General features: G+C 40.8%; 1 protein-coding gene across 2 annotated transcripts; it reads left to right on the plus strand.

Annotated features, from left to right (window-relative positions):
• The first annotated feature begins 13 nt into the window (after window positions 1-13).
• Window positions 14-27,301, plus strand: UBE2J1 (ubiquitin conjugating enzyme E2, J1). 2 transcript variants are annotated; one of them, XM_014964697.1, is made up of 9 exons: window positions 14-208; window positions 889-1,101; window positions 11,007-11,080; window positions 13,764-13,895; window positions 14,513-14,597; window positions 16,022-16,127; window positions 18,081-18,210; window positions 21,477-21,608; window positions 24,782-27,301. In XM_014964697.1, exons 3-9 carry the CDS (start codon window positions 11,021-11,023, stop codon window positions 25,049-25,051), a joined length of 915 nt encoding a protein of 304 aa, XP_014820183.1. In that variant the 5' UTR covers window positions 14-208; window positions 889-1,101; window positions 11,007-11,020; the 3' UTR covers window positions 25,052-27,301. The 2 variants fall into 2 exon arrangements, with proteins under 2 accessions (XP_014820183.1, XP_014820182.1); XM_014964696.1 differs by lacking the exon at window positions 889-1,101.
• Window positions 27,302-27,783: the final 482 nt, after the last annotated feature.

The raw sequence follows: 27,783 nt of genomic DNA on the forward strand, positions 1-27,783 counted from the left end.
CCGCGGTCACGGCGGGGCCGCCGCTGCCACGTCAGGGGAGTTTCCCGAGGCGAGGTGGGCTGAGCCGGGCCCGGCCTTCCTCCTCTTCCTCCTCCTCCTTCGCCGCCGCCCCCTGTCCCGGCCGCCGCTGCCGGAATCGCCGCGGAGGGAGCGAGGGAGCGAGCGGTGCCCGCTGCCATGGAGGCCCGCTACAACCTCAAGAGCCCGGGTAGGCGGCCCGGCAGACCCCGGGGAGGCGGCCGCCGGCTTCTCCCGCAGGCCGCGGGCGGGGGTTCGGGGCGGGGGTGCGCGGCAGCGCCTTGCGGGTTGACCAGGCCGCTGTGTGTAGCGAAGTGGAGGGAGGGCTCGGGGGCCGCTACCGGGGCCGGTGGTCGCCTGCCGGGGGTGGGGGGACAGGTGTGGCGGCCGGGGCCAGGCCGCGGTGGGGAGGAGGGAAGGAGGGAGAGATGGAGGGAGGGCTGGGGTCTCTGGGCCGCGGCGGTGCCCGCGGGTGCGGGTCAGCAGGGCGCCGGGGAGGTGTGGGCCGTTCAGGCTAGGTCCCTTCAGCTTCCCAGTGTTGAAACGGCCCCTCCGAGCTGTAATTCGGTTCAAAACACCCTGGGTGCCTAGGGGAGGGCGTGTGTGCGTGTGTGTTTACACCCACGCCGTTTTGCTGGTTCGTGGAAGCGTTACCTTTGAACTTCTGGCCTGGTGGCCGTGCCCTCTTCCCCTGGGAATCGCCTCCTTTCCCAGTAGGTGCGAGTGAGGGGACAGATCACCAAGGGTAGCTCGGTTCGTGTGGCATAGGTTTGTTCTATGCAAGTGTCACTGTACGTGCCGTGTTTACAGGCAGGTGTGTGTGGTTTTCGTTGGGGTTCTGTGTTAAAATTCGTGCCTCGTAACTCCTAGGCTTTCTTTTTAACCCTGGAGGTGAGAGGGATGCCTCAAGAGGTGTGGGAGATGTCTTGAGGAACGGCGCTGGAAGGGAAGGTTTTGCTTCCTGGGAAGGGAAACTGAGGACAGGTCAGGGGACCCCTCATCGCCCCGGAGGCTTCCCCTCCTGGGAGCTGCAGACACAGCCAGAGGCTCGTCACTGCTGAAGCAAAACTTCTTCCACAGCTTGTAAGGGCTACTTGGGTTTGTGTGTCGGTCGCTGTCCTGCCCCCGCTTTCCCCTAAATCCGGTTTTGGGAAGTAGGTATTATCAGCTTCGTGTTATTATGATGAATAGTGGCTTTATTCTTTCATCATACTGTCCTATAACGAGCGTGGGAGGTGGGGAGAAACTTAACGTTGTGATGACTTGTGCCTTTCAAAGGCGAATGACAGGTTTATTTACAAAACATGCCTCCTCCATGATGTGTTTATCGCTAAGTTATGTCCCTTGCCCTCACACCCAAGTTGCATAACTGAAAGATAAGAAAGATCACAATGCAAATGATGTGCTAGTTATAGTTACCAGGAAGGACGATTTTTGTTTATTATTTTAGGGAGATACACTGGAAATGTTGCATATGTGAATTTACAAGGCCACTTGAACTTGCTCACTAGTTATGATTTGCCACGTCATTGGAAACAGTGGTGGTATGCTGTATGATGTGCTCCTGGCACCTGGGTGGAGAGGGCAAATATTTGTGGTTTAATTTAGAAATGTTCTTCCCCTGTGTTGTTACTAGTTCCCCTTCTTTTCAAGAGAAAATTATCTTCACAGGAATTGGTTTTCAGTACCTGTGCTGTTCTGTAGCAAAATGAACTTTACTTGGCAAAGGTGAATGATTCATACAGTGGGTCAGTACTGCTTTCTTAAATTAAACACGCTCTATAGCTTAGTAATGTATTAAATTATTTCTTCCCACATGGATGCTGGAATTCTATAAATGATTTAAATCCCTTTTAAAATTTCCGCAATATGATTTAAAACACTTATTTCAATAGTAACTTAATATGCATGATGAAATCTTTCATTAAAAAAGATGAGCAAAAAGGTATCGAATAAATACCAACACAGATTGAAAAGAAATATTGTTTCTCCAACAGTCGTTAAATTATGTTTTAGAAATTCCTATCTTGTTACAGTTACACGTGCAGTTTAGTGATGGTATCTTACACTTGGCATTCAACTAAAATGGAAGTGTAGAGTGTTCTAATATTAATGTGGTTTCAATTAATGTAAATGCACTGAGATGCATGAAAACAAATTCCTATTTCAAATAGTCGTGTCATGTGTGGACTGAAGGGATTATTTTGGTAACTGAGCCCTCTAAGGCTTTAGAACTAGTAGCTGTCCTCGTGCCTGTTGCTGTTCTTGTTCTGACTTGAATAGAGAAAAAATCCAGCTGCTAACCTTAAGGTCCTGGCCAGCTTTAATAACCTGGAATGTGCTATCTGGAGACAGAATGAGGAAAATAATTGTTTTGTACCAGCACAAGAGGCTTCTCCTGTTGAAATCTGCTTTTGGACTTGAGCAAACTCTGGTTAGAGATGGTGACTTCTGTCTGCTCAGTAGTTTTTTAAAGAGAGCAAATACTCCTTACAGTTTTAGTGTAAGTTATTTTAATGATTACAGTAGCCTATATCAGAAACATCATAGAGGAAAACATGTTTTAGATTTCATTAAAAGCAACCTGTGCTTTTATTGATCTTCCTTTTAAGCCAAATTCTGCTGTAGAGCTACGACAGGAGCTGCAGCTCTTCTGTGGTGATACCTGGATCCCTCTTCTGTGAGTAGGTGTGCTAGACCAGATTGATCAGTGAGGATCAGTCAGGCTCTAGAGTGCCTTTCTTTGTGTGCTTTCACGTAGACCACGTCAAGAGCAATATTGCTACTGAGCTTTGGCCTGCTGCTAATTGCTGCTTGTCGATATATTCATTTTCTTCCTTATTCCAGTTTCTCCAGGAAATGTTGGTTCATCACACTATATCTAAAAGACAATAATTCTCCACAGCATGGAACAAATTGTTCCCCCAAACACTGTGTCTCTGCTGATGAGAGGCAGCGCAGCTGGTGCTCTGGCAGCTCTTGGTTTTCCATAGGTACTGGCCTTGGTGAGGGTGCTGTGCTAAGCTGCTGCTGGCTCCTCTCACCCTCTATAAGGGCAAGGAGATGTGGGGGCATTCACCTGAAGCTGGCTCCTCACACCATCTATGAACATGTTTGGTTTTTTGGTTGTTTTTTTTTAATTTCTTCCCCAAAAAACCATTAATTTTGAAAGGGAAGAAATTTCACACTCCACACTTCAGGCTGCTTTGGATTGCCTCAATAAGGCAAAGCCTTTTAAGCTGTTGCTTTGTATTTTTGTGTCTTGTTTTGGCACTTGTAAAAGGGCAAGCTATTTTCTGTCTTAGGATTTCAAAATAGATTAGTCAATGTATATCAGCCTGCTACCATATGGCTGATAAACTTCTCCCATCAATATTAAAGCTTGTCTGACTAAAGCACAGACTTCATCCTCTTCTTGCTTCAGGAACATCCCCATTTTATGAAATTTATAAGACAGCTACTTGGAATAATCTCTTCACTTTATTTTTTTTCCCTCCAAGAGCTGTGACCCATAGCCTGCTGCAGGATCAGACACCAAATCTTGTAGTCGCTGTTTTTGTAGTGACAGTCTCCCTCTTTCACGTAGGATGTTGTTACCAGTCTTCTGAGAGGGTATGAACACAGACACGCTTGAAGAGTTACGAGCAGCTCTTTACAGTGACTCACACAGAGTCCACAAAAAACAATGCTTTTTTTAAATTTTGTTTTGGGAGGGTTTTCTTGTTTGTTTTCAGCAGGACCGCCTCATCTAGAATTTGGCTAGTGAGGGCACTGGTGGGAGAGCACACAGAAGCATGTCCTACCTCTGCTTCTAAGGGATGGTGCTTTTGGATGTTAGACACACAGGGAACACAACGTGCTGAGATTGTGGTCCTCTTAGCTGTCACCTTCAATACACTTACTGCTTTTCCTACCAACTGCACTCCTCTTTCCATGGTATACTTTCAAGAAGAAGTATTCCTCGACAATGACCATGCATCACTTCTTTGTTAATAAAAAACAGTTAATGGAAAATAGCCAGTAGGTGCTGTGCTGCTTAGTGTCTTCCGTGTATGAAATAAAAATAACAAGTTGAGTGGATGTTAAAAATTAAAGCTGAAGGCATTGTTTGATCTCAGCGTGTTCAACCAAGCACCTTACGTTTGATAAGTTTTATCTCCCTTTGTGTTGACTGAACAGTTGTTTTCAATTGTAGCTACAGAAAGAGCCCTGTACTTCCTGCTGCTCTGAGGAAAGGTCTGCCCTTTCTAAGGGTGAGAGGAAAGAGAGACTAGGCTGTTGAAACTATTCTCTCTCTTTTTTTTTTTTTTTTTGGTTTTTTTTGTGTGTTTGTTTGTTTTCAATACTTTATATGAGTGCAGGAGGCTTGTGGGTCTTGCTAAAGGATATACATATCTACATGAGGCTGTGAAGGTGTGAAGCAGCTATTCTGGAGGGTTGTGGGTGTTGGGAAATGATATGTCTGAGACCCTGAAGCAGCTGGTCTGTCTCTTGGCAAATGATATTTCCGTTTGTTATTGTAGCAGAAGTCAAAGGAACCTTCAAACTGAATTTTAAAATTAAAGGAGTTTATGGCTGCCCCAGACAGTTGTTAGTGTTCTGCAACTGCACATTTCCCTTTTGTAAAATTAATTGTTTTGCCTTGTTCCATGAGGTCAGCATAAAAAGGAAACTTGATTAGTGGAGAACATCAGACACAGGCAGTGAGTGATGAGCAGCTTCATTGTCTCTGTTTCCTTTTATTTAGATGGAGAAGTGTCAGTTCTCTAGTGCGGAAAAATAGTGTTCCACAGATTGTGGTATTTAAAATAATGTTAAAACTAGAGTAGATTTCAGTAAACATGACTTTAAAATGGTGATGCTGTTCACCTGAGACTGAAGTTTTAACTCTTCTTAATTTTACTAATTCTTTTAGCACTGGAGGGTGTATGTTTGTTAAGGTGGTCGCTGGCAGTATGGGAAGGATGGTTAGCAGTAGGAGTTGCTTTTACTGCTGGCTTTCTAATTCCAGAAGACTGAAAAATCTGGAAATCTTTGCATGGTCTGTTGCAAGTATGCCTATTTCTGCATACTTCTGTTGCTGAGTTGTCAGAGCAAAGATTTGTGTAGTCCACTGTCCCATCGGAGACAGAAGCAGTAGGGGAAGCTTTGGGAAAGAGCTTAAAAAGAAACAGACTATTTAGCATGTTTTCCTCATCACTGGTTTAAGGACTTGCCCAACTGGAAGTTTCATGTGTCTTTCAGGGATTTTAATTTGGATGGAAGTGACTGGGATGTGTGGCTTGTTTGGTGTTTTTTTGTTACTTTTTTTTTTTTTTTTTTCAAATGAAGAAAGGTTGGGTATTTCAGTCCTAATGAAACTGTAAATATGGTCTTGATTCAAAATAAATTACTATAAACTGCTATGTGGATTTTTATGAAAATATAGTCACATTTGTGTGAAGTGACATACAAAATGTATACAGGAAATAAGAAATGTATTTAAAGAAAGATGTGAACTCAGAAGGGTTAAGAAAGTTGGGGGCAAAGTGAATGAAGACAAGAAATGCAGAGATATAGGAGGATAGCATTAGTAATGTGGATCTCACTTGGAAGTGTGGTAGCATGGGTTTATTTCTAAAGCAGATACTGTTTGACACTATTCTACAAAAGGATAGTAATTTATATTTCAGGGTACTTTTGTCTCAAGGTCTCCTTTTCCCCCTTTTTTGTTTTTAGTTCACCAATGATCAGATATCATTCACAGGTTCTAAACTGTCAAGGGAAATCAGCTCCACAGTGGAGTGGGTGGCACACAGTTAGCTAGTGACACTGTGCAGGTCGCTGTGAACCTGTTCGAGTCTCTGTATGTATAGATTTAATAAATTATTCTCTAGAGAGTGCAACACTAAGAAAATACCATTCTGCATATCAAAGAGCTGTAGTAAAAGTATTTGATAATTCTCCAGTCTGCTATGACCCTTTGCTTTAAATAATTTTTCTTGCATGCTCTAGTGACCACATCACTTAAAGGGATTTTTTTTTTTTTTACTTAAAATGTCAAAGCTCATTGAGTGTTGTCATCTATGAGAAAACCTATGTACTTTACACATAAATTTTGTCCTGACTTTTATTTTTTATTGAGTGTTCCAGTCTTTGTGCAGTTGAGCTACTTACTGACTGTGGTTCCCTGTTATTTTTCCCCTTACATGAAATTTAAACCGACCTTTAGTAAACAGGATTTTTTTTTTGAACGCAAATACAGGCATTTTGGGTGAATGGGTTCCTGGGTGCTTTGGGCTGCTGTGGGGACTGGTGGTGGTGGTTCTGCAGGTGACACTGGGCACTGTGAGCTCCGAAGTCATTTGGTGGTTACACCAGCCATGGGTCAGGCACTCTTGGCTGAGTAGTCGGGTATTGAGCAGAGAGGAAAAAGCCAAAGCCAGCTGGATTTAAAAAAACTTTCCCAAAATATCATCCCAGACATACTCATAATCAAATTGAAGGGCCTTGATGCTTGTCTCAAATTGATTGCGTGGTTTCAATTTTCTAATTTTTCTAATACTATTGTCTAACATTTTTCCTAAATGTAGATAGTAGCATCATTAATAGGCAAACACATAATGATGATTACTTGTATTTTACTGATAGCTTAAGTGGGTTGAGTAGTTATAAGAGCCTTCATCCCAGAGAAACTTTATAAGAGTTTTAGTAATTCATTGGAAAACCTGGATTTGATAAGTAAATTGCATCCTTATTTATGCTGTCTCGGTCAGCAGAACCAGGGGAAAAAATTACTACTTTTTCTGTACTTCTCCTGAGTAGACCTCCTTAAAATGAAGGAAAAAAAAAACAAAAAAAAAAAAAAACAAAAAACAAAAACCAACAAGCAGCCATTAAAAAAAAAAAAAGAAGTAGTAGAAAGCATTTGCTGAAGCAATAAAAGCTGTCCGGTTGTTTTGTTCCTTTATTTTCTGGATCAAATAAGTCAACTTGAAAGATGAGGAGATCTCTAGCTTTATGCCAGCTGTTTCAGGTTCCTTTATTTATTTCTTTATTATGTACTTCCTTTTTCAAACAAGAGAACTGGAAGTTGGTAGAATGAAACGGTTGCTATCCATTTGAGGAAGATACTGTCACACACAACCCATATCACTTAAATAGGTATTTATTTCACTGGTGATCCTGTGATCATCTTGGTGTGCACGAGATGCTGTCTCTTCATGTGATGAAGCACTAAGGGCTGAGCCTTGCAGAACTGACACCACCTTCCCTGTGCTTCCTGACTTGGGTTTGGTGACAATGTCACCCACCTCACCCCTACAGCTCCATTTGCCTGGTCCTCTTTCTCCTATTGAGTTCCTGTACCTGAGTACTGTTGCCTTTTGTAGACAAGCTGTGGCACATCTTCAGGAAACCTGTAAAGGTGTCCTGGTTTTTGAGTGTTGGAGGGAGTCAGAACTTGTCAGGCAGAGCCTCTGGCCCACAGCACTCACTCTTTCCTTCCCCCCACCACCTGCCTTCTGCTTGCCAGGGCAGGAGCTCTCCTGTGCTCTCTAGAATTAGCCCAGAAACTTAATTTCCTCAGTATTTAATGTCAGTGAACATTATGATAAATTGTTGCCAAGTGTACCAGTGAAAGCATGATTATTTTTCATGCTGACAGTCATGCCACATTAAAAAATACCTTGATTATTTTGTCTCCATGACCTGACTTTGACAGATTGAGTGTCTTGATTGGAAATTTTCTTCTTTTGGCTGAATTAGTGATACTTTTTGACTTTATTGACAGTTTACAATTCTTTTTTTTGAATGGGCACGAACCGTTCTCATTTTTCCGAATTGCCATTGCCAAACATTCCCTCAGATGACTCAGTGTGATTTTAAGTGGGTTGAAATACCATATTTTGCATCAAAACTCTTTTTAATGAAGTTTGGATAAGAACATTCTGTACTTGTTGCAGGCCCTTTGTGAATTACGTTTGTTTCTTTCATTGCAGTTTTCAGTAGCCAGAGGAGGGACTGTGTTCATGAATGGAGCAGCTATGCTTAAGAGGAAACCATTTAATGTTTTCTTTGCTGGATACACATTCTCAGAATGAACCTTTGTCATCCCAGGCTGTTCTTCGCAGCCTGACAGTTGGCATTTTTCAGCAATGTGGAAATAGAACCACAGAATGGTTTTGGTTGGGAGGTACCTTCAAAGATCATCAAGTTCCAACCCCCCTGCCATGGCCATGGGCACCTCCCACCAGACCAGGTTGCTCAAAGGCCCCTCCAGCCTGGCCTTGAACACCTCCAAGGATAAGGCCTCCACAACTTCCCTTGGACAACCTGTGCCACTGTCTCACCACCCTTATCATGAAGATTCATTTTTATGCCAAATCTAAACCTACCCGTTTTCAGTTTAAAACCATTGCCCTATGTCCTGTCACTAAAGGCCTTGGTAAAGTCTTTCTCCATCTTTCTTATAAACCCCCTTTAAGTACTGGAAGACCACAATAAGGTCTTCCTGGAGCCTTCTCTTCTCCAGGCTGAACAACCCCAACTCTCTCAGCCTGTTTTCATATGCGCGTACTTCTTTTTCTTAAGATATCCTAGGTTGGTTAATACTGAAAAATTTTTAGCAGCAAATTATCTCTATGGTATACAAAACCTAACACTGTTTTGGTGTATTTCGTGCTCCAAGCATGGAATAATATTTCATATTCTTTCAGCGTATTTTATGCTTGCTTCAGCCTGGAGAAGAGAAGGCTCCAGGAAGACCTTGTAACGGCCTTCCAGTACCTAAAAGGGGCTACAGGAGAGATAGGGAGGGACTCTTTATCAGGGAATGTAGTGATAGGACAAAGGGTAATGGTTTTAAAATGAAAATGGGGAAATTAAGATTAGACACTAGAAAGAAATTCTTTACTGTGAGGGTGGTGAGACACTGGAACAGGTTGCCCAGAGAAGCTTCCCTGGAAGTGTTGAAGAGCAGGCTGGATGGGGCTTTGAGCAACCTGGTCTGGTGGGAGGTGTCCCTGCCCATGGCAAGGGGTTGGAACTGGATGATCTTGAAGGTCCCTTCCAACTCTAACCATTCTGTGATTCTTAAAATAACTGTAGACTGGCTTCTTGAGAATAAAGTAATGCTATGGAAAGCTTTAATAACTTTCCTTCAGTGAACATGGCTAACAGCGTGTGATGCTGATAGAGGGGGGGCTGTATTTATTTTCTGTCTTGGTCCCTTGTCTGGGAAATCTCAGTAACAGAGTTGTCTGCCTTGTCTATGACTATTCTGTCTTCATTAAGCTTCCTTCTATACATTCTCAGTTTTCTCATGGTTACCTTTTTGCTTCATGAGCTCATTCATTTTTGCTCCTGAATGAGCTCATCTTGGTACGTGCTACTCTTCTTCTGAAGGCAAGAGTCCAGGCCTGTTGGCTGTGAAGCAATGCTGGGTCTGAAGCCTTTTCTGGTCCAGGCTGGTTTTCTTATTAGTCGTCGCTAATGAACTGGTAAACCTTAATGCAGATGAAAGAGGCAAAGTGTTTTTCAGTGGAGCCCGGGCGCTGCTGGCGGTGATGTGACCTTGTGGGCTCTGCAGGGTGTTCAATTGACGCCCCCCCGGCAGCAGCAGAATTGGGACAACTGGCAGCCACAAATTTCCACGTGGTCTGTCTGCTTTTTGGGTTGTAAGAAGTGAAATTCTCAAACTTTGAGCTGTTGTTTATAGCTGTCAAGAAGTGCGAAAGAGGAACTTTTCACAGTAGATGGAAATCACAATTCCTCTGTGGGAAGGTTAGAGTAGCTTCCCTCACAGCATCATGAAAGTGAGTAAAGCCTTGGAACGTGAGCATGCTACACAGCCCACAGTCAGCTGGTGATGCCAGGACTTGTAATTCAAGGAACTATGTTTCACTTTGACCATATCTTTATGCTTACACTGGAAGGGAATTTGGGCAGTCTTTGTTCTTCGTAGTTAGATAACTACTTGGTGAGAGGGACATCCATGGTTTGAACTGAGTGTAGAGGATGGATTAAGGAATCCTATTCCTATGTAGTTGATAGAGATAACTGGTATTTGCACTTTTTCCAGTAAGTAGGAGGGAGTAAGACCTTTCTGCCTAACCTTATTCACGAGGCGGCATCCTTGAGTTTCCTTTCTGTAATTCTTATGTGTAGTCAGCTCTTCAGCTAGGTTGAGTTCTTTATTGGGCATTAATGCATGATGCACATGAGGACACCAGGCAGGACAAGTGATGTAACAGAACTCACTAAAGGGGAAGGAACAAGGAGATGCAGAAAGTACAGCTGATGCTGGTGGTTCTGAAGTAGAAGATTGGAGAGGGTAACTAATGACTGTCCTGAATTTAGGATAGAAAAATACCTGTGTCCACACTTAGTAGAAAGGTTCAAATTACAAAGGCCCTGGGTAAATATTTCTGGCTATGGCATATGAATTTTCAAATCTAGTTCATCTCCCTGTACTACTGGTGTGTTGGTTTCTCTAAACTCCTTTGGAATAATTAAGGGAGTAGTTGTGTAGTAGTCATGGGAGGTGTCAGGATAAAGCTTGTCAGGATAAAGCTTGTCAGGATAAAGCTTGTCAGCAGTTGTTCAAAGATGCACATGATGTCATTTATAATAAAATACTGAGGTTATTAGTCTTGTACACCTTGTATTTAAAGTCTGAAACTCTGTTAATGACACCTGTGTTTTTCCTCGTGTCTTTGGTACAATTAGTAATGTAAAACTAATTTAGTCCCTGTGTTTAGTGTTGAGAAACTCTGACCATGCAACACATTTTTCATAACTTTGTGCTTATATAACTCATTTAAGATGTGCTCAGCATGAGTAATTTATATTGTGACTTGGATTGTTAACTCCAGTGAGGAAGCTGGGATGTGCTGAAAAAGATCAGTTAGTTGAAGGGACCTCTTCAAGAAATGTTGGTGTATTTTTGTATGCAATGTGTATTATTTCTTTTTCCTCTATTTTCATGTCTTACGCTTTCTCTTTTTCAGCTGTCAAACGTTTGATGAAAGAGGCTGCAGAGCTGAAGGATCCTACAGATCATTACCATGCACAGCCTTTGGAGGTTTGTTTCTCTGTCTGTTTGCAAGAACTTGTAATTAGGCTGCATTATTAATATATACTCAAAGTTCTCTGTATGTGTATGTATTTAAAATGTACGTATTTAGATAGTAGCAGACCTTTTAGAACTGATTCAGTTCTTTTTTTCCTGTGATGGGAATCAACAGCAGAATTCCACTTTAATGGTATTGTAGTTCCAGCTTGTGAGGGAAAGTACATACTGGTTTTACATTGCACCTGAGTAATTTTATTGCACAGGTACAATGTGTTTATTCCTCCTCTTCCTCCCTGAGACTACATAAGTACATTATGGTTGTTAAGCTTTTACACCTAAACCTGACATCTGCCTCAGTTGCTGAGTCGCTCAACAAAGCACTTAAACCTAGGTGATCTATGAGAATCCACTATTTTGCATTAAAAAACTGTGAAAAACTTAAATGGGTGCAATTCCAGTTTTTGGGCTGAGAGAACAGTGAAGCTCTGCTGGTTATAAGCTTAAACAGAAACCCCATCTGATTGCAGTGGAATAATACAAAATTCCGTGTTCTGTGTTACTCAGTTCAGGGCTTTGATTCAGCTGAAATGCGGAGCACACTTAGCAGGTTTAGAGAAAATAGCATGTGCCTAGGTGATACAAAATGCACCTTATTATCAACTAGTTTTTGTCTGTACCTTGTGTTTCACCTTCTTGTGGTGAAGCGTGAAGTTTAGTTCATGCTATTACTTGTAACTTAGGTGAAGGTCTTATTTCTGGGTTAGAACAGCAACTTGCTGGGACAACAACAGTGGCAGATGAAAGGAAATACTGGAAATGTTGACAGTTACCTCCATCCTTGAAAAAATTGTAACTAGATGGACAGTCACAGCCCCACAGCACCCATGTTCAGCATTAGCTGAGAGGTATCGCTCACTGACAGCAAGCCTCATTTGGAGTCCTGTCCTAACAGTAGGAGTTGTTTGGTTTGTAAATATCCAGGAAGCTGTGGACATCACAAGATCTGATACACAAAGCCAAACACAGAACCCCAAAGAAGTAACGCTTAAAGAGAAGTTATTTATACATGTCCAATGAAAATAATATTCCAAATTTGAAATTGCACCTGTTGTGCGTTAAGGCACAGTAGCTATTTCAAAATTGTTTATTGTGGTGGGTTGACCCTGGCTGGATGCCAGGTGGCCACCAAAGCTGCTCTATGACTGCCCTCCTCTGTTGGGCAGGAGAGAGAAAATAGAATGAAGGGCTCATGGGTCGAGATAAAGACTGTTACCATCAGCAGTTACCATCATGGGCAAAGCAGACTCCACTTGCGGAAATTAGTTTAATTTTATTACCAATCACAATCAGAGTAGGATAATGAGAAGTAAAACCTAACTCTTAAGACATCTCTCTCTCACCCCTCTCTCCTTCCTGGGCTTAACTTTACTCCAGAATTATCTACCTCCTCCCCAACCTGCGGCGCAGGGGAATGAGGAATGGGGGCTGTGGTCAGTTCATCACATGTTGTCTCTGCCGTTCCTTCCTCCTCAGGGGGAGGTCTCCTCACATTCTTCCCCTGCTCCAGTGTGGGGTCCCTACCACGGGAGACAGTTCTCCATGGACTTCTCCAACATGAGTCCTTCCCACAGGCTGCGGTTCTTTACAAACTGCTCCAGTGTAGGTCTCTTTCGTGGGGTGCAGGTCTTTTAAACAGACTGCTCCAGCATGGATCTCTCACAGGGTCACAGCCTCCTTCAGGCATCTACCTGCTCTGGTGTGGGGTCCTCCATGAGCTGCAGGTGGTATCTGCTCCACCGTGGACCTCCACGGGCTGCAGGGGGACAATCTGCCTCACTGTGTTCTTCACCACGGGCTGCAGGGGAATCTCTGTTCCAGTGCCAGGAGCACCTCCTCATTCCCTTTCTTCACTGACCTCGGTGTCTGCAGGGTTATTTCACTCACATATTCTCGCACCTCTCTTCTGGCTGCTGTGTGCAGGCTGGTTTTTTTTCCCCTTATTAAACATGTTATCCCAGAGGCACTACCAGCATTGCTGGTGGACTCAGCCTTAGCCAGCAAGTGGGTCCATCGTGGAGCTGGCTGGCATTCGCTGTATTGGACATGGGGGAAGCTTCTAGCAGCTTCTCACAGAAGCCACCCCTGTAACCCCCTGCTACCAAAACCTTGTCATGCAAACCCAATACATTTATGGAGAAGCAAAAGGATGGGAATTCTCTGGGGTGTGAGTCAAGTTGCTGTGTTGGCAAGGGCATGGAGGGGGTTTTGGGGGGGCTGTTACTGATTTTGTTTCTTGGGGTGAGTCTCCCCTCTGTTCTCAATAAATGATTAATCACTGGGGCAAAGACCCGATGTTCCCTTGCTTGACTCAGCTTTCCATCTGTCAGGTAATAAAACACTTATCATAATTGATACAACTAGAATGGAGAGCTTGAATAATGAGTTTGAGGGTTGCAGCAAAACCACTGTGTAAGAAAATTACCAGACAGCTACAATATTTTATCCTTTTAACCAGAATCTTAGCACTTTGGTTGTCTTACTCTCCATGCCATTTTGACTTTTTAAAACCTGTGCTGTGCACTATTTCTTTACCCTGTCCTTGTTCAAGAAAACGGTGTTTGTCTACTTCTTTGACACACTCTTATTTAGTTTTTTATTCTTTTTTCCTCTCCCTTTGATGGGGACATTTTAGGATAATCTTTTTGAATGGCACTTTACTGTCAGAGGCCCTCCAGATTCAGATTTTGATGGAGGGATTTATCACGGGCGAATAGTGTTACCACCGGAGTATCCCATGAAACCACCCAGCATTATTTTGCTGACGGTAAGCGTGTTTATTCATTTTTTCCTTTTTACATGATCAATTTAACTGTAGGTGTCAGAGAGACATTCCTGGCATTTAAGGTAATTTTATATTTGTAAGAAAGGTGGCATAGTACTGTTAATGCTGCCAATTGACGAAGCTTTGCTCCTAATAAAGGGAAGTTTTGTCTGGGAGTAGCCACATTGCTGATGTGATTGTCTAATCTGTTCTGTTCATGGGGCCTCTTGGTCTCTGTTGGAGACATCGGCCACAGGTAGGAAGGCAAGACCTATGGTTTGGAGCAGAAGCCCACATTTGGGCATGGTTTCACAGAGCTTTAGCTTTTCAGGCTCTGCATGTGGTGTGTGGGTATTTACAGGAGCAACAGGCAAGCCACCACGTCACACTGGGGCACGTGAGGTGTCAGTTAAGGGTTTCTTCATACATGAATAGAGGCAGAGGGCAGACTTCTTTGTTGAGAAATCTAAATGCTAATTCTATGAGCTTGTCAGTAATATAATTATCAAGTATTGTTTGCAAATAGATTTGTTTGGGTTTTTTTTTTTTTTTACAACTTGTACTAAAACCCAGTAGTTTACTTCAGCATGTTTTAAGATATCCTTCTTCTTCCTTTGAAGGCCAATGGCAGGTTTGAAGTGGGGAAGAAAATTTGTTTAAGCATCTCAGGGCATCATCCTGAAACGTGGCAGCCGTCATGGAGTAGTAAGTAGCAATTATTTGGAAAATGTTACCCCCATCAAGCAACTAGATCTTTAAACTGAAAAAAAAAATCTCATAAAGAATGTTTATAGTGGAAAAGGAGATAGATTTTTGAGGGAGTAAAAATGTGGGACAACTTGAGAAATGTTAGTCATGAAAGAGCAACATGGGAGGATTTGGGAATGGTATTAAATAAATGTGGGGTGAAAGGGTTGAGAAACAGAGCAACAGTGGTAAGCTCTTATTTATTTGGATGCACAAGCATCAAAAATTCTCAGACTACTTAGAATGTTGTTTGGGTTTGTTTTATTTTTTTTTCAATTGTTCTTATGAAAATACTTTAAATCGTATTACTTTCTCCTGTTTTTGTATAATCGCTAAAACCAGCTTGAATATTGATAGAGAGGAGTGTGGTCAGCTTTTAGTTCTGATGCTGTGCTTCTGAACACTCAAGAGGAAAGACAGTGTGGTCTGAGTTCAGAATAACTGAATGTTTTCTACCTTTTTAAGTTACACTATCACAGAAATTGAGAGTTAACACAATCCAAGGCAATATTTCTGTGTTTATATAATTTTAGTTTTGCTGAGTACAGTACATCGATTATTTCTTTGGATATCAGTTGCACTTTTAAAATATGTTGATAAGTTCTTAGGAGTTTTTTAGTGGACCACTTCCAGTTTTGTGAAGCTTCTTAGGTTTTTTTAAAAGAGTAAAAATACTGTCTTTTAAGTAGGATGTGTAAAAATCCTATCTCTTTTTTATGGTGCTTATTTTCATGTGATATTTATTTACCAAATCAACTAGCAGAGTGTCTTGAATTCTTAAATTTCATGACTGTGTAAAATTGAAGGATAAATATTGTCAAAAGAGGTGTTTTAGATGACAATTCTGTTATGAGCTGTTGTTAGTATTTAAGTAAGCTCCTGCCCCAGCGTAATGACATAAAAAGAACAAATTCTGTGCTACATTGCATAAAAGTAAACCACTGAGCTTATGTGCACTGAATTGCAGAATTTGTGTCTAAAAGACAACACACACAAAAAGAAGAATGCCTTATGAATCCTCTTCTTTTCCTCCCCATTTATATGTTAATTCTGCCTTACCTTTATTTCTTCAGAATCCATTTTTAAAGTCTGGAACTCTATATTCATGCAGCATTTTTGTGACAACTTGTCTTTTCTTCTCTGTGTTGGCTCATGGAAGAATAAGGCCTTACCTTGAATTTATAATGTGAAATATAAAAAAATGAAGAGAGCCTTGCTGTGTACCAAAAAAAAGAGTGCTGCTTGTATGGAATTCAGGCTATTCTTTTGGAAAAAATGAAGTCTTGTGGGCAGAACTGCAACTTTTCTGTACTGAGTGTAGAGTGAGGTGAAATAACAGTTCTTTCTGCAACCTTGTTTGTATCTCTGTTTTCCCATTTTAGTAAGAACAGCTTTACTAGCCATTATTGGATTTATGCCAACCAAAGGTGAAGGAGCAATAGGATCTCTAGATTATACACCGGAAGAAAGAAGAGCTCTTGCAAAGAAGTAAGCACTAAGTTTGTTACTGTAGGTACATATATATATATACACACACACACACTCTCTCTCTTTTAGCATTGAATAGAAAATAAGTCACTTCAGTCTGTTCTCTTGCATTTATTCCAAATATAAAAAAAGTTCTATGCCTTACATATGTATTTATTATTTTTTTTTCCTGAACATTGTGCAAACTCAGAGCTTACGGTCAAAAATACTTTGAGAGGGCTGTGTTTCTTCCAGCATTGTGTGGTCAAATTAGAGGTTTGTCTGAAATTCAGGCTTAGAGATAAAATTAACATTGTGATGCAGTGGTAATTGCAGCGGGGAGGGAAAATGAGTGTGATGGAATTGATAGTAGGTGTAAGTGTTTGGAGAAAACAACCAAAACAAAGATGCGTCATTTCCCTTAAGTAAGTAATAATAATAATGAAACAACAACAACTAAAAAAATGAAGCAACAGCTTCTGAATGATTTTTCTGTTCAACAAAGAGAAAAGCAAAAGTCCTGCCCCTGGGGAGGAGTAGCACCAGCTGAGCAGCTGGATAGGAATTTGGAAGGGGAGGACCCAGGGGTCCTGGTGGACACCAAGCTGATCATGAGGCAGCAATGTGCCCTTGCAGCAAAGAAGGCTAATGGTATTATGGGATGCATCAGGAGGAGCATTGCCAGAAGGTCAGGGGAAATGATCATTCCTCTGTACTCAGCACTGGTGAGATGTCTGGAGCAGTGGGTCCAGCCTGGGGCTGTGTCCAGGTCAGGGTACAGGAAAGACAGAGACTTACTGGAGCAAATCCAGTGCAGTGCCATGAAGGTGATGGAGGTGCTGGGACGTGTTTCACACCAGGAGAGGCTAAGAGAGCTGGGAGTGTTCAGCCTGGAGAAGAGAAGGCTCAGGGGATCTTATCTGTGTGTACAAATATCTGCAAGAAGATGTAAAGAAGGCAGAGCCAGGCTGTCCTCGGTCGCATCCAGTGACAGGACAAGAGGTAATGGGCACAAACTGGATCCTACAAAATTAAATCTGGATGCAAGAAAACGTTTTTACTGTGAAGAGGTTGTCCAAGAGGTGGTGGTGTCTCTATCCTTGGAGGTATTAGAAATGCAACTAGAAACAGACCTGAGCAATGTGCTCTGTTTGACCCTGCTTTGAGCAGGGAGAGTGGACTCAATGGTCTCCAGAGGTCCCTCCCAACCTCAGCTATTCTGTGATTATACTTAAATAAATTTTTATACCTGTAGGTTTTTTTTTTGTCTTTCTCCTTTCCCCATCTGGGGAGAAGGTACTTGAAAGACTGTATCCCTATTACTGTTATTTTTATTCCAAATTGTACCTTATTTTGAAGGCAGCTGTGAGCTTATTCTGCCTGTATGATGAGCCAGTAGGAAGCTGCAACTTTCCTGTTAGCATGGCACTGAATCAGAGGGATTAAACCCTCCTGAGAGGTAGGGTTTGGTGGGTTGGTCTTGATGCTGTACTACCAAGGTGGTGTAGTTTCTCACTGGCTTGGAGAGCTGCCTACCGTGTGCCCTATAGACAAATTCTGTGTGCTGGAGGGGAAAGGCAATGCTCTTGCAGAAGCTGAAATTCCCGGATATGAGGTGCAAGTTCCTGGGTCCAGTTTAATATTTGTAATAATAGTTAGATCTTTATAATTTGCAATTTTAATTTGCTGCAGATAGAAAGTAAGTTTTAAAATGGTAAAATAATAATTAATAAAGTAATTCAGTTGTTAATATATTCCTAAATGTCATGAGAGAATATGTATTTGTAGTATAGATAATTCTCAACATATTTTTTCAAGATAGTGCGATTTGGGGCAGGGAGAAGTACTTTTAAGCTACTGGTCTTGACGCCACTTGTCTTTTCTGTGGATTCTTTTGCAAATAGTTTGTTTAAACAAGTGCAGAGGGGAACATGATGAGAACATGCTATTCTGAGCTGTGTCGTTTGTGGCCAGGTCACAAGACTTCTGTTGTGAAATGTGTGGCACATCCATGAAGACAGCCCTCTTACCACTCACATCCGGAAGCGTGTCGAGCCAGGCAGACAAGGAGGCTAAGGAGCTTGCCAGACAAATCAGCTTCAAGGTGAAGTCACTGTTTAAACTTTTATCTCTGTTGTATAGAATTAAAAAAACTATTGAGGCAAAGCAAAACTTGTGGATTGCAGAAACATTCATAAATCCTCATCAATCACTACGTGGAAACCTGGGGTTTTTTTAGGACAGTCTGAAAGAAAAAAATAGGAGTGTATCTTTTGCAATGTGCCAGTTAATAAATTGTGCATCTCAAGCACTAGTTGATTAGCTATAATTTCAGTGGTGAGCACTGTGGTAAGAACTGCCTATCTGTGTTGTTTTTACTTCTGTGTTTTCAGTCATGAATAACTTGATTAAATTCTCCAGAATTAGTCTTGTCATAAGTGTTAGGAAAGTTTGGGCAAAGCTAACCTAAATTTTTTTTTTCTTTGTGATTCTTTTTTTTTTTCTTTTTCTCTTTTTGGCTTATGGAAGGAATAAAACATATTCCTACTGAAAAATGGTTGCAAATTCTTTTGAACTACTCTGCAGCTGAAGATACTGAAAGTTGAACTCTGGTATGGAAGTTGCTGTTACCCAAAAATGTGTTCTCTAGCTTGTGTTTCAGTGAAAGTAAGGTTTGTTTAGCCAAACACGTGCCTTAGGAAACTGCATGTCTTGCATGCACAGTGTCATTTTTCACTGGGTTTTCCACTAAACTCTTAAATCAGCCACTAAGGAAGATTGCTGTGCATGAGGCAGGGAGCTACAGTGAAATATATGATGACAGTGTGACATTGGTGCAGAATGCATCCTCACTGAGGTCAGGGATGCTGGGATGTCCTCTTTTATCACCATTGTTCTCCTTCTTGTCCTAAACACTGCCTTTTATGTCTGTGTGTGTGTGTGTATGTGTGTGTGCCATGAGAGTGAAGATTGCCTCCTGTGGAGCACTACTGCCAGTTTTGCAGGACCTGCATATGTCTGTGTAGTCTCACATCCAGACATGTTGACACAGTTGGGTCTATGTGTAACAGTACTTATGATAAAAGTATCTCAAAATATTTTACAACGATGAGAAGGTATAGGGATGGAGTTTAAAGCTGAGCTACACAGAGAAGCAATGGAGTGCCTGCTCCTGGCTTTTTTACAATATATTAGGGTTAAAAAGTGTAGGATTATTTTTTACGTAAGAACTGCTAATTTTCATCACAAAATTCTAGGAATACCAGAGTATAGTTTTGATTTTTTGGGTGGTTTTTTTTTGTAGAAAGAACTCTTAACTTACATTTCATACTTTTTTCAGTTCTAAAATGAAAGATTTAGGGACATCAATCTCTAAAGAATATTGGTGCATTCCATGTAACTCCACCTCTTAAGAACAAACACTCAGCAAGGGAAAAATGAACAGAAGTGTCAGGTTTCTACAGCCTTTTACAATCCATTGTGGGTTTTTTACAAGGTAAATCAGTTCTGTCATCTGGTTGCACCTTCCCTCCCTTTCTCGAATCAAATTTTAGGGATTGGGTTTTTTTAAGCTTCACATGTCTCTGCTTTGCTTTGTTATTATTTGTTTGATGTTAGGCTGAGGCATTTGATTGATGTGTTTGTAGTAAACTAGTATTATGAATTGCTGGCAGGGAATACAAAAGTTTTGAATCATTTGGATATATTCCATGTCAATTTATGGGGTGAGATTAACATCAGATTGCTGATTTAGTGCGTAATTTGAGAGGGCCTCTCTACTACCAAGTATACTAGCAATCTCTACATTATCTTGATCCTTCAAAAGAGATTTCCTAACTTTTTCTAGGTGATCCTGGGATTATAAGAAGTTATTTAATACCAGTCTTTTGCAGTAAAATTAATTCTGGGGAAGGAACTTGCAAAATGATGCAGGAAAGGCAAATTCCCTCTGCAGGTTGTCAAATGCAAGAGCAGGCTGCCCAGAGAGGCTGTGGAGTCTCCAGCTTTGGAGATGCTCAAAACTTGACTGAACGTCACTACTTTGAGGAGAGAGTTGGCCCAGGTGACATCTAGAGGTCCATTCCAGCCTAAATTATTCGTAATTTTGTGGTGTTTTGTTGTTGTTCTATATCTGAGTCATAACTTGTCCTGTTTAACATTGGAGTTCATAGTAGTCAAGTGCAAAAGGAAAGCAGTGTTGTCAGAGAGTAAGTGTTTGTAAATCTTAAGTTCATCTTCAGGTTGTTTCAATTGTGTATTTTTTGGATTCTCCTGAGATAATATACATCAAGAAAGAGGGAATTTAATTTCCTTGCACAAAATTACATCATGAAAAAGAATATTGTTATCTTACGATGTTATCAGCTTGTTATCGCCATAACTGGTTGTTTTCTAATACACATTATTTCTTATTACTACTACCACTACTTATATCTGCTTTGAAGACAGGTATTAGATTTGAAATTGTCATCTTTATAATACGTTGAGATCTAAATATGTAACTTGGGAGGTGACTTGCTTGCTGATAAAAATTGATCTGGTCATGAACTGTTATTTTTTTTTAAATCTGTATAAATTTTAAAGTGTTTCAGTTCAGAACTATGATGCTATGTCCTTTTCCATTCCCAAGGGATTATTGCAGGCATATGTACTGGTTTAACAAGAGATTTGTTCATGATCTTCTACGTGTCACTACTGATGGCTTGTCTAAAATTTCTAAAAGCATGAAACCTGAATTCTGGGAGTTGATGCTTATTAGACATTTTTTAAACGCATACAAAAGCAGTATTATAAGACTTGTATTTTTCCTTTTGCTCTGCTTGTGCAGTGGAAACTGAGGTATATGTGCCTGACACAGAGTAGTGCCATCACTCCAGCTGGGAGGCAGCTTTGGTACTAGGACCAATATAGTCACATTAAATTAGCACTTACGTGAGGCTCGTTAGCCCTCCTGAGAAGCAGGCTGTATAGGTTCACTTGTAACCACAGTGGTCAGCACTCACTTAAGGACACGAGAAACAGAAGTTTTAAAAAGTGGTGTTATTTCTGGCATAACGTTGTGCTGGATCTTCTAAAGAATTTGCTTTTTTACTCTCTGCATCTGTGTGGCTTTTTTTGAACGTTAGACCTGTTGTTACATGCAAACAAAATTGGTTTTTAAACTGATGTTTGCACATCTATACTCTTATTTCTAAAGATGAGAATTTTTAAACCAGTTGGTGTGTAATCAAAACGCGGTTGGCGTACTTGATTATTACATTTCAGTAAGTCTCATTCTCCGTACATTAAAACACACATTCCAGAATAAGCCAGCTCTCTCTGGAGCAATTGTGATCTTGTCTCTGAAGCGTGCCTTTGTGCTCCCTGCAGGCAGAAGTCAACTCATCCAGGAAGTCTGATGCTGGACCCTCAAACGTGTCAGGATTGAACTACCCAGCCGCGTCCCGGGAGCCCCAGCAGGACAGTGCAGCCAGAGCAGCCCAGGATCCAGCAGGCACCACGGTATGGGCTGTCTTTGAGCTTTATCAGTGCCAGTGCAAGCATAGTTTGAACATGAAATCAATACTTTTAAGCTGACTGGAGGCTTCATTACAAATACGTAGTTCATACTTTTCTTCTAGAACTTCTGCATATGTTTATATAAAAGCCGTGTGTAAACTTTAGCAAACAGCGCGCTAAATCGCTTTGAGAAACAGCGGTCTCTTCGCTTTCACTTCCTTCTCTTAAAAAGAATAAATAATGTTCTTCTAGCAATTTTTATTCCCAGTAGCTCCTTTAACATATGGATTAATGGGTCATTAAAATACTATGGTGTCTGAAGTGCTACAATTTACCATCTGCATAATATATTGTAGTTTTTTGCAATAGAAAACTTAGCTAGAAGCAAAAAATGGTTCAGTGATAATTTGCAACTTTTAAATATTAATTAAGGGTATCTTCCTGTTTTTTTTATAACCCCTTAAGTAAATCTGAATAAAAATATTCTTACCATGTGAAGTTATGACACTTAATGTGTTAACACTTCTCGGCATAGAACCTTACATAATGGTTTCAGACGTGCCCAAGGGCTGGTGGTGGGCCAGGGCAGCTGCTGGTGTGACTGTAGCAAATGCAATCTCAATTCCCTGATAAATTGCAGACAAATCCCAGCTAAGCTCTCTTTTTTAGAGAGGATGGGGCTGCAGATCGCTGAAAAAAACTAAAGCACGTCAAATAACGTCAGACCATCTGTTGCGTGTTTGCAACATATTTTGGAGCTATGTAGAAATATAAACATGCTAATAGCATACTTTGTTCCCCACAATAAGGATTTTTCCAGATTGCTCAGGATTTAATAAACGATTTTATTTTATTCTTCTTATTACAAAGCCTGGCTAATAAAGTAGAACTAGCCAAAATACCAAGGCATTGCCAGCATTTTCTTGAAGAAAAAGAATCTGATTTTTTTTTTTCAATTAATCCCATTTCTAAGAAATTTGTTTTATTTGATTATTGTGATTTAATAGATAATGATTAAGTTAATTTTCAGCAGAAAAGTCCCATGTGAAATGAGAACATGAACGTATGTAAAAATATTTATATGTGGTAGAAACCCAGGTATGTGACAACTAGTGATGATTACTTTAGTTAGGAAGCATGAAGGATCAGGAATATTTCTAGATTTATTTTTTTTTTATATTCCTTTTTAAAAAAGCTACTTTAAGAGTAACAACACTTTGCCTGCTGAATTTGCAGTTCTTGCTTCCTGAATTCACTTCTCTTCCTCTCCTCTTCTGAAAGATGGGAGGGTAGATGAATCTAGGAACTTTATTTTCAAAGGCTCAGCTTCCCTAAGTCTTTATTTTCCTTGGCTTGAGGGGCTCTCAAGTGAGTTCAGTATGAAGCAGAACAACTTTCTTCTGCGGTGTAGTGGAAATCGTGGCACGCTGCTCGTGGTGTTCTTGGCTGTCTCTGCTGAAAAAATAAATCTTTTAAAAACATTTTTATTTGAAGCTACCCAAGCTGCTTGCTTGCTTAGGCAAGAAACCTGTGTAAACAGGCAAGTTGTCAAATGTGGTGAGTAATTACATCATTAATTCCTTGCTGATAATAAACAGTGGGAAATAGCAGTGATGAGGAGGTAGGAAAGGAAGGTCTCTTCCCTGGGCTAGTCAAATCACTGACAGCCTGAAGGTTTGGAGATTCTTCTCCCACATACAGAGCATGTAGCCAAAGCTTGGAAGCAAATATAAAATGTCCAGAATTCTGGCTTTACCAGCTGTAACCATGATAAATCTTTTAGAAGAAGGGAGGAGGAAGGAAAACGTACTCTGGCAAAACTCTGGAACAAACAGCTGCAGGTTGCAGTGGGAACACCTGCAAATTGCTCTGAGAAGTAAAAAGAAGACTTAAAGTAACTTTTTGCCAGAGCTACTGTTTTTTAAACACTTTAAAATTGAAGCTTGTCAAAATGTGTATTTCCATCAACTATGCTGGATCATTATTTTTAACATTGAAATGTTGAAAGCTTGGACATTTAAAATTGCAGGCAGAATTAGGCCAGTGAAATCTTGGAACCCATTGCTTCAATCTTAAAAACTGAAAAATTATTTTTGTTAGTATAGTCCCCTGAGCTGAACATCAGTTGCTAACATTTATTTTTTTTGCTGCACATAATGGTAGCCCAACGTTTGACCAGCAGAGGGCAATGGGTATGTACCTGTGTAGGTACAGTGCTCAATTACTTGTGCTGGAATCACTTGGATGTTTCCTCTTCAGGAGTTTGGTTTTGTTTTTTTCCATTGGTGGTGGTGAGAGCTGATATTTGGACCCAGCTGCCCACAGGAAGGAGGGGCAGTGTTGCTTAACTGGAGGTCTCTGAATTTCTGTACTTCCTTTCTTCCCCTCCCCAACTTTTTTTCCCCTTCAGTATAGGTGACATCACAAATCCTTGGAGACGTAACTATCTGGAGGATTATTGAAGATTTCTTGAACTGAAAAGTGTTAAGCAAATCCTAGACAAAAATATTTTAAATACCTTGATTTGGAACACATTTAGAATTCAAATACCATTTCACAGACTTTCTTCGACTTCCCTTGTCCTTAGAACTACTAATTTGAGCTTGAAATAGGCTTTTCAAGAGAGCGCATAGACAAAAATGATCACAGAATCACAGAATGATCTGGGGTTGGAAGGGACCTCTGGAGATCATCTAGTCCAACCCCCTGCCAGAGCAGGTCCACTCAGGTCACACAGGAACGTGTCCAGGTGGGTTTGGAATGTCTCCAGAGAAGGAGACTCCACCACCTCTCTGGGCAGCCCCTTCCAGGGCTCTGCCACCCTCACAGGAAAGAAGTTCCTCCTCATGTTTAGGTGGAACTTCTTATATTCAAGTTTGTGCCCATTTCCTCTTGTCCTGTCACTGGGCACCACTGAAAAAAGACTGGCCCCATCCTCCTGACACCCACCCTTTACGTATTTATAGGCATTGATGTGATCCCCCCTCAGTCTTCTCTTCTCCAGACTTAAAAGACTTGATGGCTGTAATGATCTATTAACCACTAGTGACATGTATTGTCAGGCTTTCAAGTCTTAACAATTGTCTGCAGAGTACGTTTTAGTCCTAATGATTGTATTCCTTGAATAACCGTATGCGTTGTCTTGCCTCACAACTCCTCCTGTGTCCTTTTTCCAGTCTGACACTCAGAACAGCAGCGCAGCGGCCGGTCCAGAGCCTCCTCCTCCGGTGGCCACCAACACATCGCTGAGCCCTCGGCAGCGCCGTGCCCAGCAGCAGAGTCAACGGCGGCCACCTTCTTCAGCCGACTTCAACCGGGTACAGCAGCCCAGGGTCAACATCAACCACACGGGCTCCACCGTGCTCATCGTCCTGCTCACCTTCGCGTTGGCAGCTCTCATATTCCGTAGGATATGTTTGGCTAACGAGTATATATTTGAGTTGTAAGGTTGTTTCTGTCCTAACGGCGGTGACTCGAACGCTCCGTTGACCATTCTGTGTTGGGTATGACATTGAGAACTGTTTACAAAGGTTACTTTTTGTATTTACGCTTCAATCCTTATGAATGTTAATGTACCTGCAGATACATTACTTGTCAGAAAAGCAAAGTTGGACATTTTAACTGCAACGAGTGTTAATTGATGCCCGCTAGATACTTGGAGAAACGGCGCAGTGGAATAGTAATGTTAAGGCATGTGGGAGTGGAGTAATTTTTGAGTAATTTATCAACTAGAAAAGGACAATTTAAAAATTTAAGTGGTTGATTCACTTTGGTTTTTTTTTTATGGAACATAAATGCAATTAATCATCCCCTCTAAGTTAGTACAACATTTGACATTGGAGAAGGAGTTGTAAAAGGAAACACAACTATGTGTTTGTGTCCAGTGACCTCTTCATTTAGAGGGGATACGGTTCTGTAACCACTTTTATTGACCATGACACATTTCTAGAGGGAGAACACACACGAGTTGGTTGCGATGCTGCTTTGTGTGTGTGAAAGGGGGAAAGGAGCAGGGGGGGAAAGAAGGGGCCAGTAAACTACTTGCATTATTCTGATTTTTGGTTTTTTGGAAGAAAGATTGGATAATCTTTTGCAAGATTTGAATATCCTCTTCTAATACTCTCAATTGTATATCTTGTTTTTTTTAAAGTTGAAGGTTATATAAAACATGTCTATTCTTGCAATAGTTATAAATATGTAATATAATTATTTACCCAGAGCTATTGTCTTTTAATTATGCCAGAAATATACATAATGTGTTGAACTGAATGTTTCACATGTGGTTTTATTTACTAAAGAAAATTTAAACCTTATTATACTTAAACTCTCATCTATATGAACATGCTTAAGAGAAATATTTATTAAAAACTTGGTAGTAATAAAGAGCTTCAAGCCAGTCTTCAGGTATGTTTCAAGTATCACATGGCCTTTTGGTTGGTTGGGTGGTTTTTTTTGTTGTTGTTTCAGGGTTTTTTTGACACTTCAGGTTTTTTTTAAAGCCTAAAATAAATATTGGACCCAGAGACTTTCTGCATTATTAGTTTACTAAAAGAATAAGCAATTGGTAATATTAATGAATGCTGTGAAATCACATTTAGAAGCAATAGAGCTACAGTTGTTACGGTTTTGAGAAGTTTTGTCTGTGAATGTTTAAGTTCTGCAGCGAAGTAAAAGAAAGCAATCAGTGGGATAATTTTCTTCTGGCATCATTGTTCAGATTTAAATGTGTTCTAGTACGTTTATTTCAAAGACAATGAAATTCAGGTAAATCTCAGTGCTGTCAAATGTGACTGCTCTGACTTAAGCCAGATTCTCATCTTATTTCTTAGCAAGTGTTTTCAGGTCACCTACAGCTTTCCTGAATTTTGTTAAATATACTATATGTGATTGTTTTGAAACGTTGAAGTAGGTATAACACCTTCTAAAATAAAGCAAGCCCATTGTGTGTCTAAAGGGAATGTGGAAATTTAAAAAAACACCACAACACAAAAAAACTGAGTTCATTTTTAGCCCTTCTGGGTTGTTGATGATTTTGTAGAATGGAACAAAAATCAAAAAATAGCTTTCTTAAGTTCAGACAAAAGTTTATATTTTGCTCAACAGATACTTCTTCCACATTCCGCTGCAGGACAATTTGATGCCAATATGTTAATTGATGTGTTTTAACATAATTTGTATGTTTATTTCATTAGAAATTTTTAAAAAATCAAACCACAACAACCAGAAAACCCCTCACCAAAACCCTTTCCAGATCCTGTAGCCTCTAAAAATCAAAGTACGGTGTTTCCTCGTTGCTGTGTTGCCTGAATACCTGCTCTGTTCAAAGTATTGCACAAACCTGGGCCCACAGAGGCCAGTTCTGGGAGGGATCTGACCCAAAAGAAGACTTTTTGCTGAATTTTTGGCTGCTCTGCTCCCAATGTGCTTTTCTTTTCCTCGAGCCCGGCTGCTCTCCTGTGGTGAAGTCTTCTGCACAGAGAAGGTCCCTGTGGCCCTTGGAGTGGGCGGTGGGAAAATAAGCTTTGAACGGTTTCTAAAAAAACAAACTCTTCCTTGTGGTTAAAGAAATAACTGCTTTGTAGCTTTCCGTTTTTATTTCAGACTTCTATTTAAAAAAAAAAAAAAGAAAAATGTTAAAATGCCTGATTGTGCGAATACCTATTTGAAAAAAAAAATAAATATTCATGGTGACTTGATTTACGTTAAGGAGTCTGTTGCCTGTCTAGCTGCTTTGGTGGGGTCACTGTGTTTTAATTTTCCTTTGAAGGTTAGCAGTAAATGAAAATCATCATTTTCAGAGGAAATAGCTCATCTTTTATCCTCGGCAGCATAAAGAGCCCGACTGAAGTGGAAAATAAAATCTCAACTGTACATTTTTAGGGGCCTGAAACGTGGCACAGGTGGGTTCAAGGGGCAGAAGCTGCTCTGTGAAGAGGCAGAAAATCTGGGAAGCCTAATGAAAGGGGACAGCCCCTTTTTTTCCGCCGTCTGGCAGGAGGATAGCGCTGCCCTGAGATTAGGGGATTGAGCAAAAAGCCGGCGTGCAGAACCGCGGGGTTTTTATATAATGGCTTTAGCAAATATCCTTTAGGACCCAGTGGAAACGGTGGGTGAGTGGAACTTGGTGAGTAATGGCCAATTGTTAGTGGGGGTGATGGTGATGAGGGAGAAGCTTTGA

This window comes from Calidris pugnax, unplaced genomic scaffold, assembly GCF_001431845.1.
Source record: "Calidris pugnax isolate Ruff unplaced genomic scaffold, ASM143184v1 scaffold219, whole genome shotgun sequence".
NCBI classification, from domain to species: Eukaryota; Metazoa; Chordata; class Aves; order Charadriiformes; family Scolopacidae; genus Calidris; species Calidris pugnax.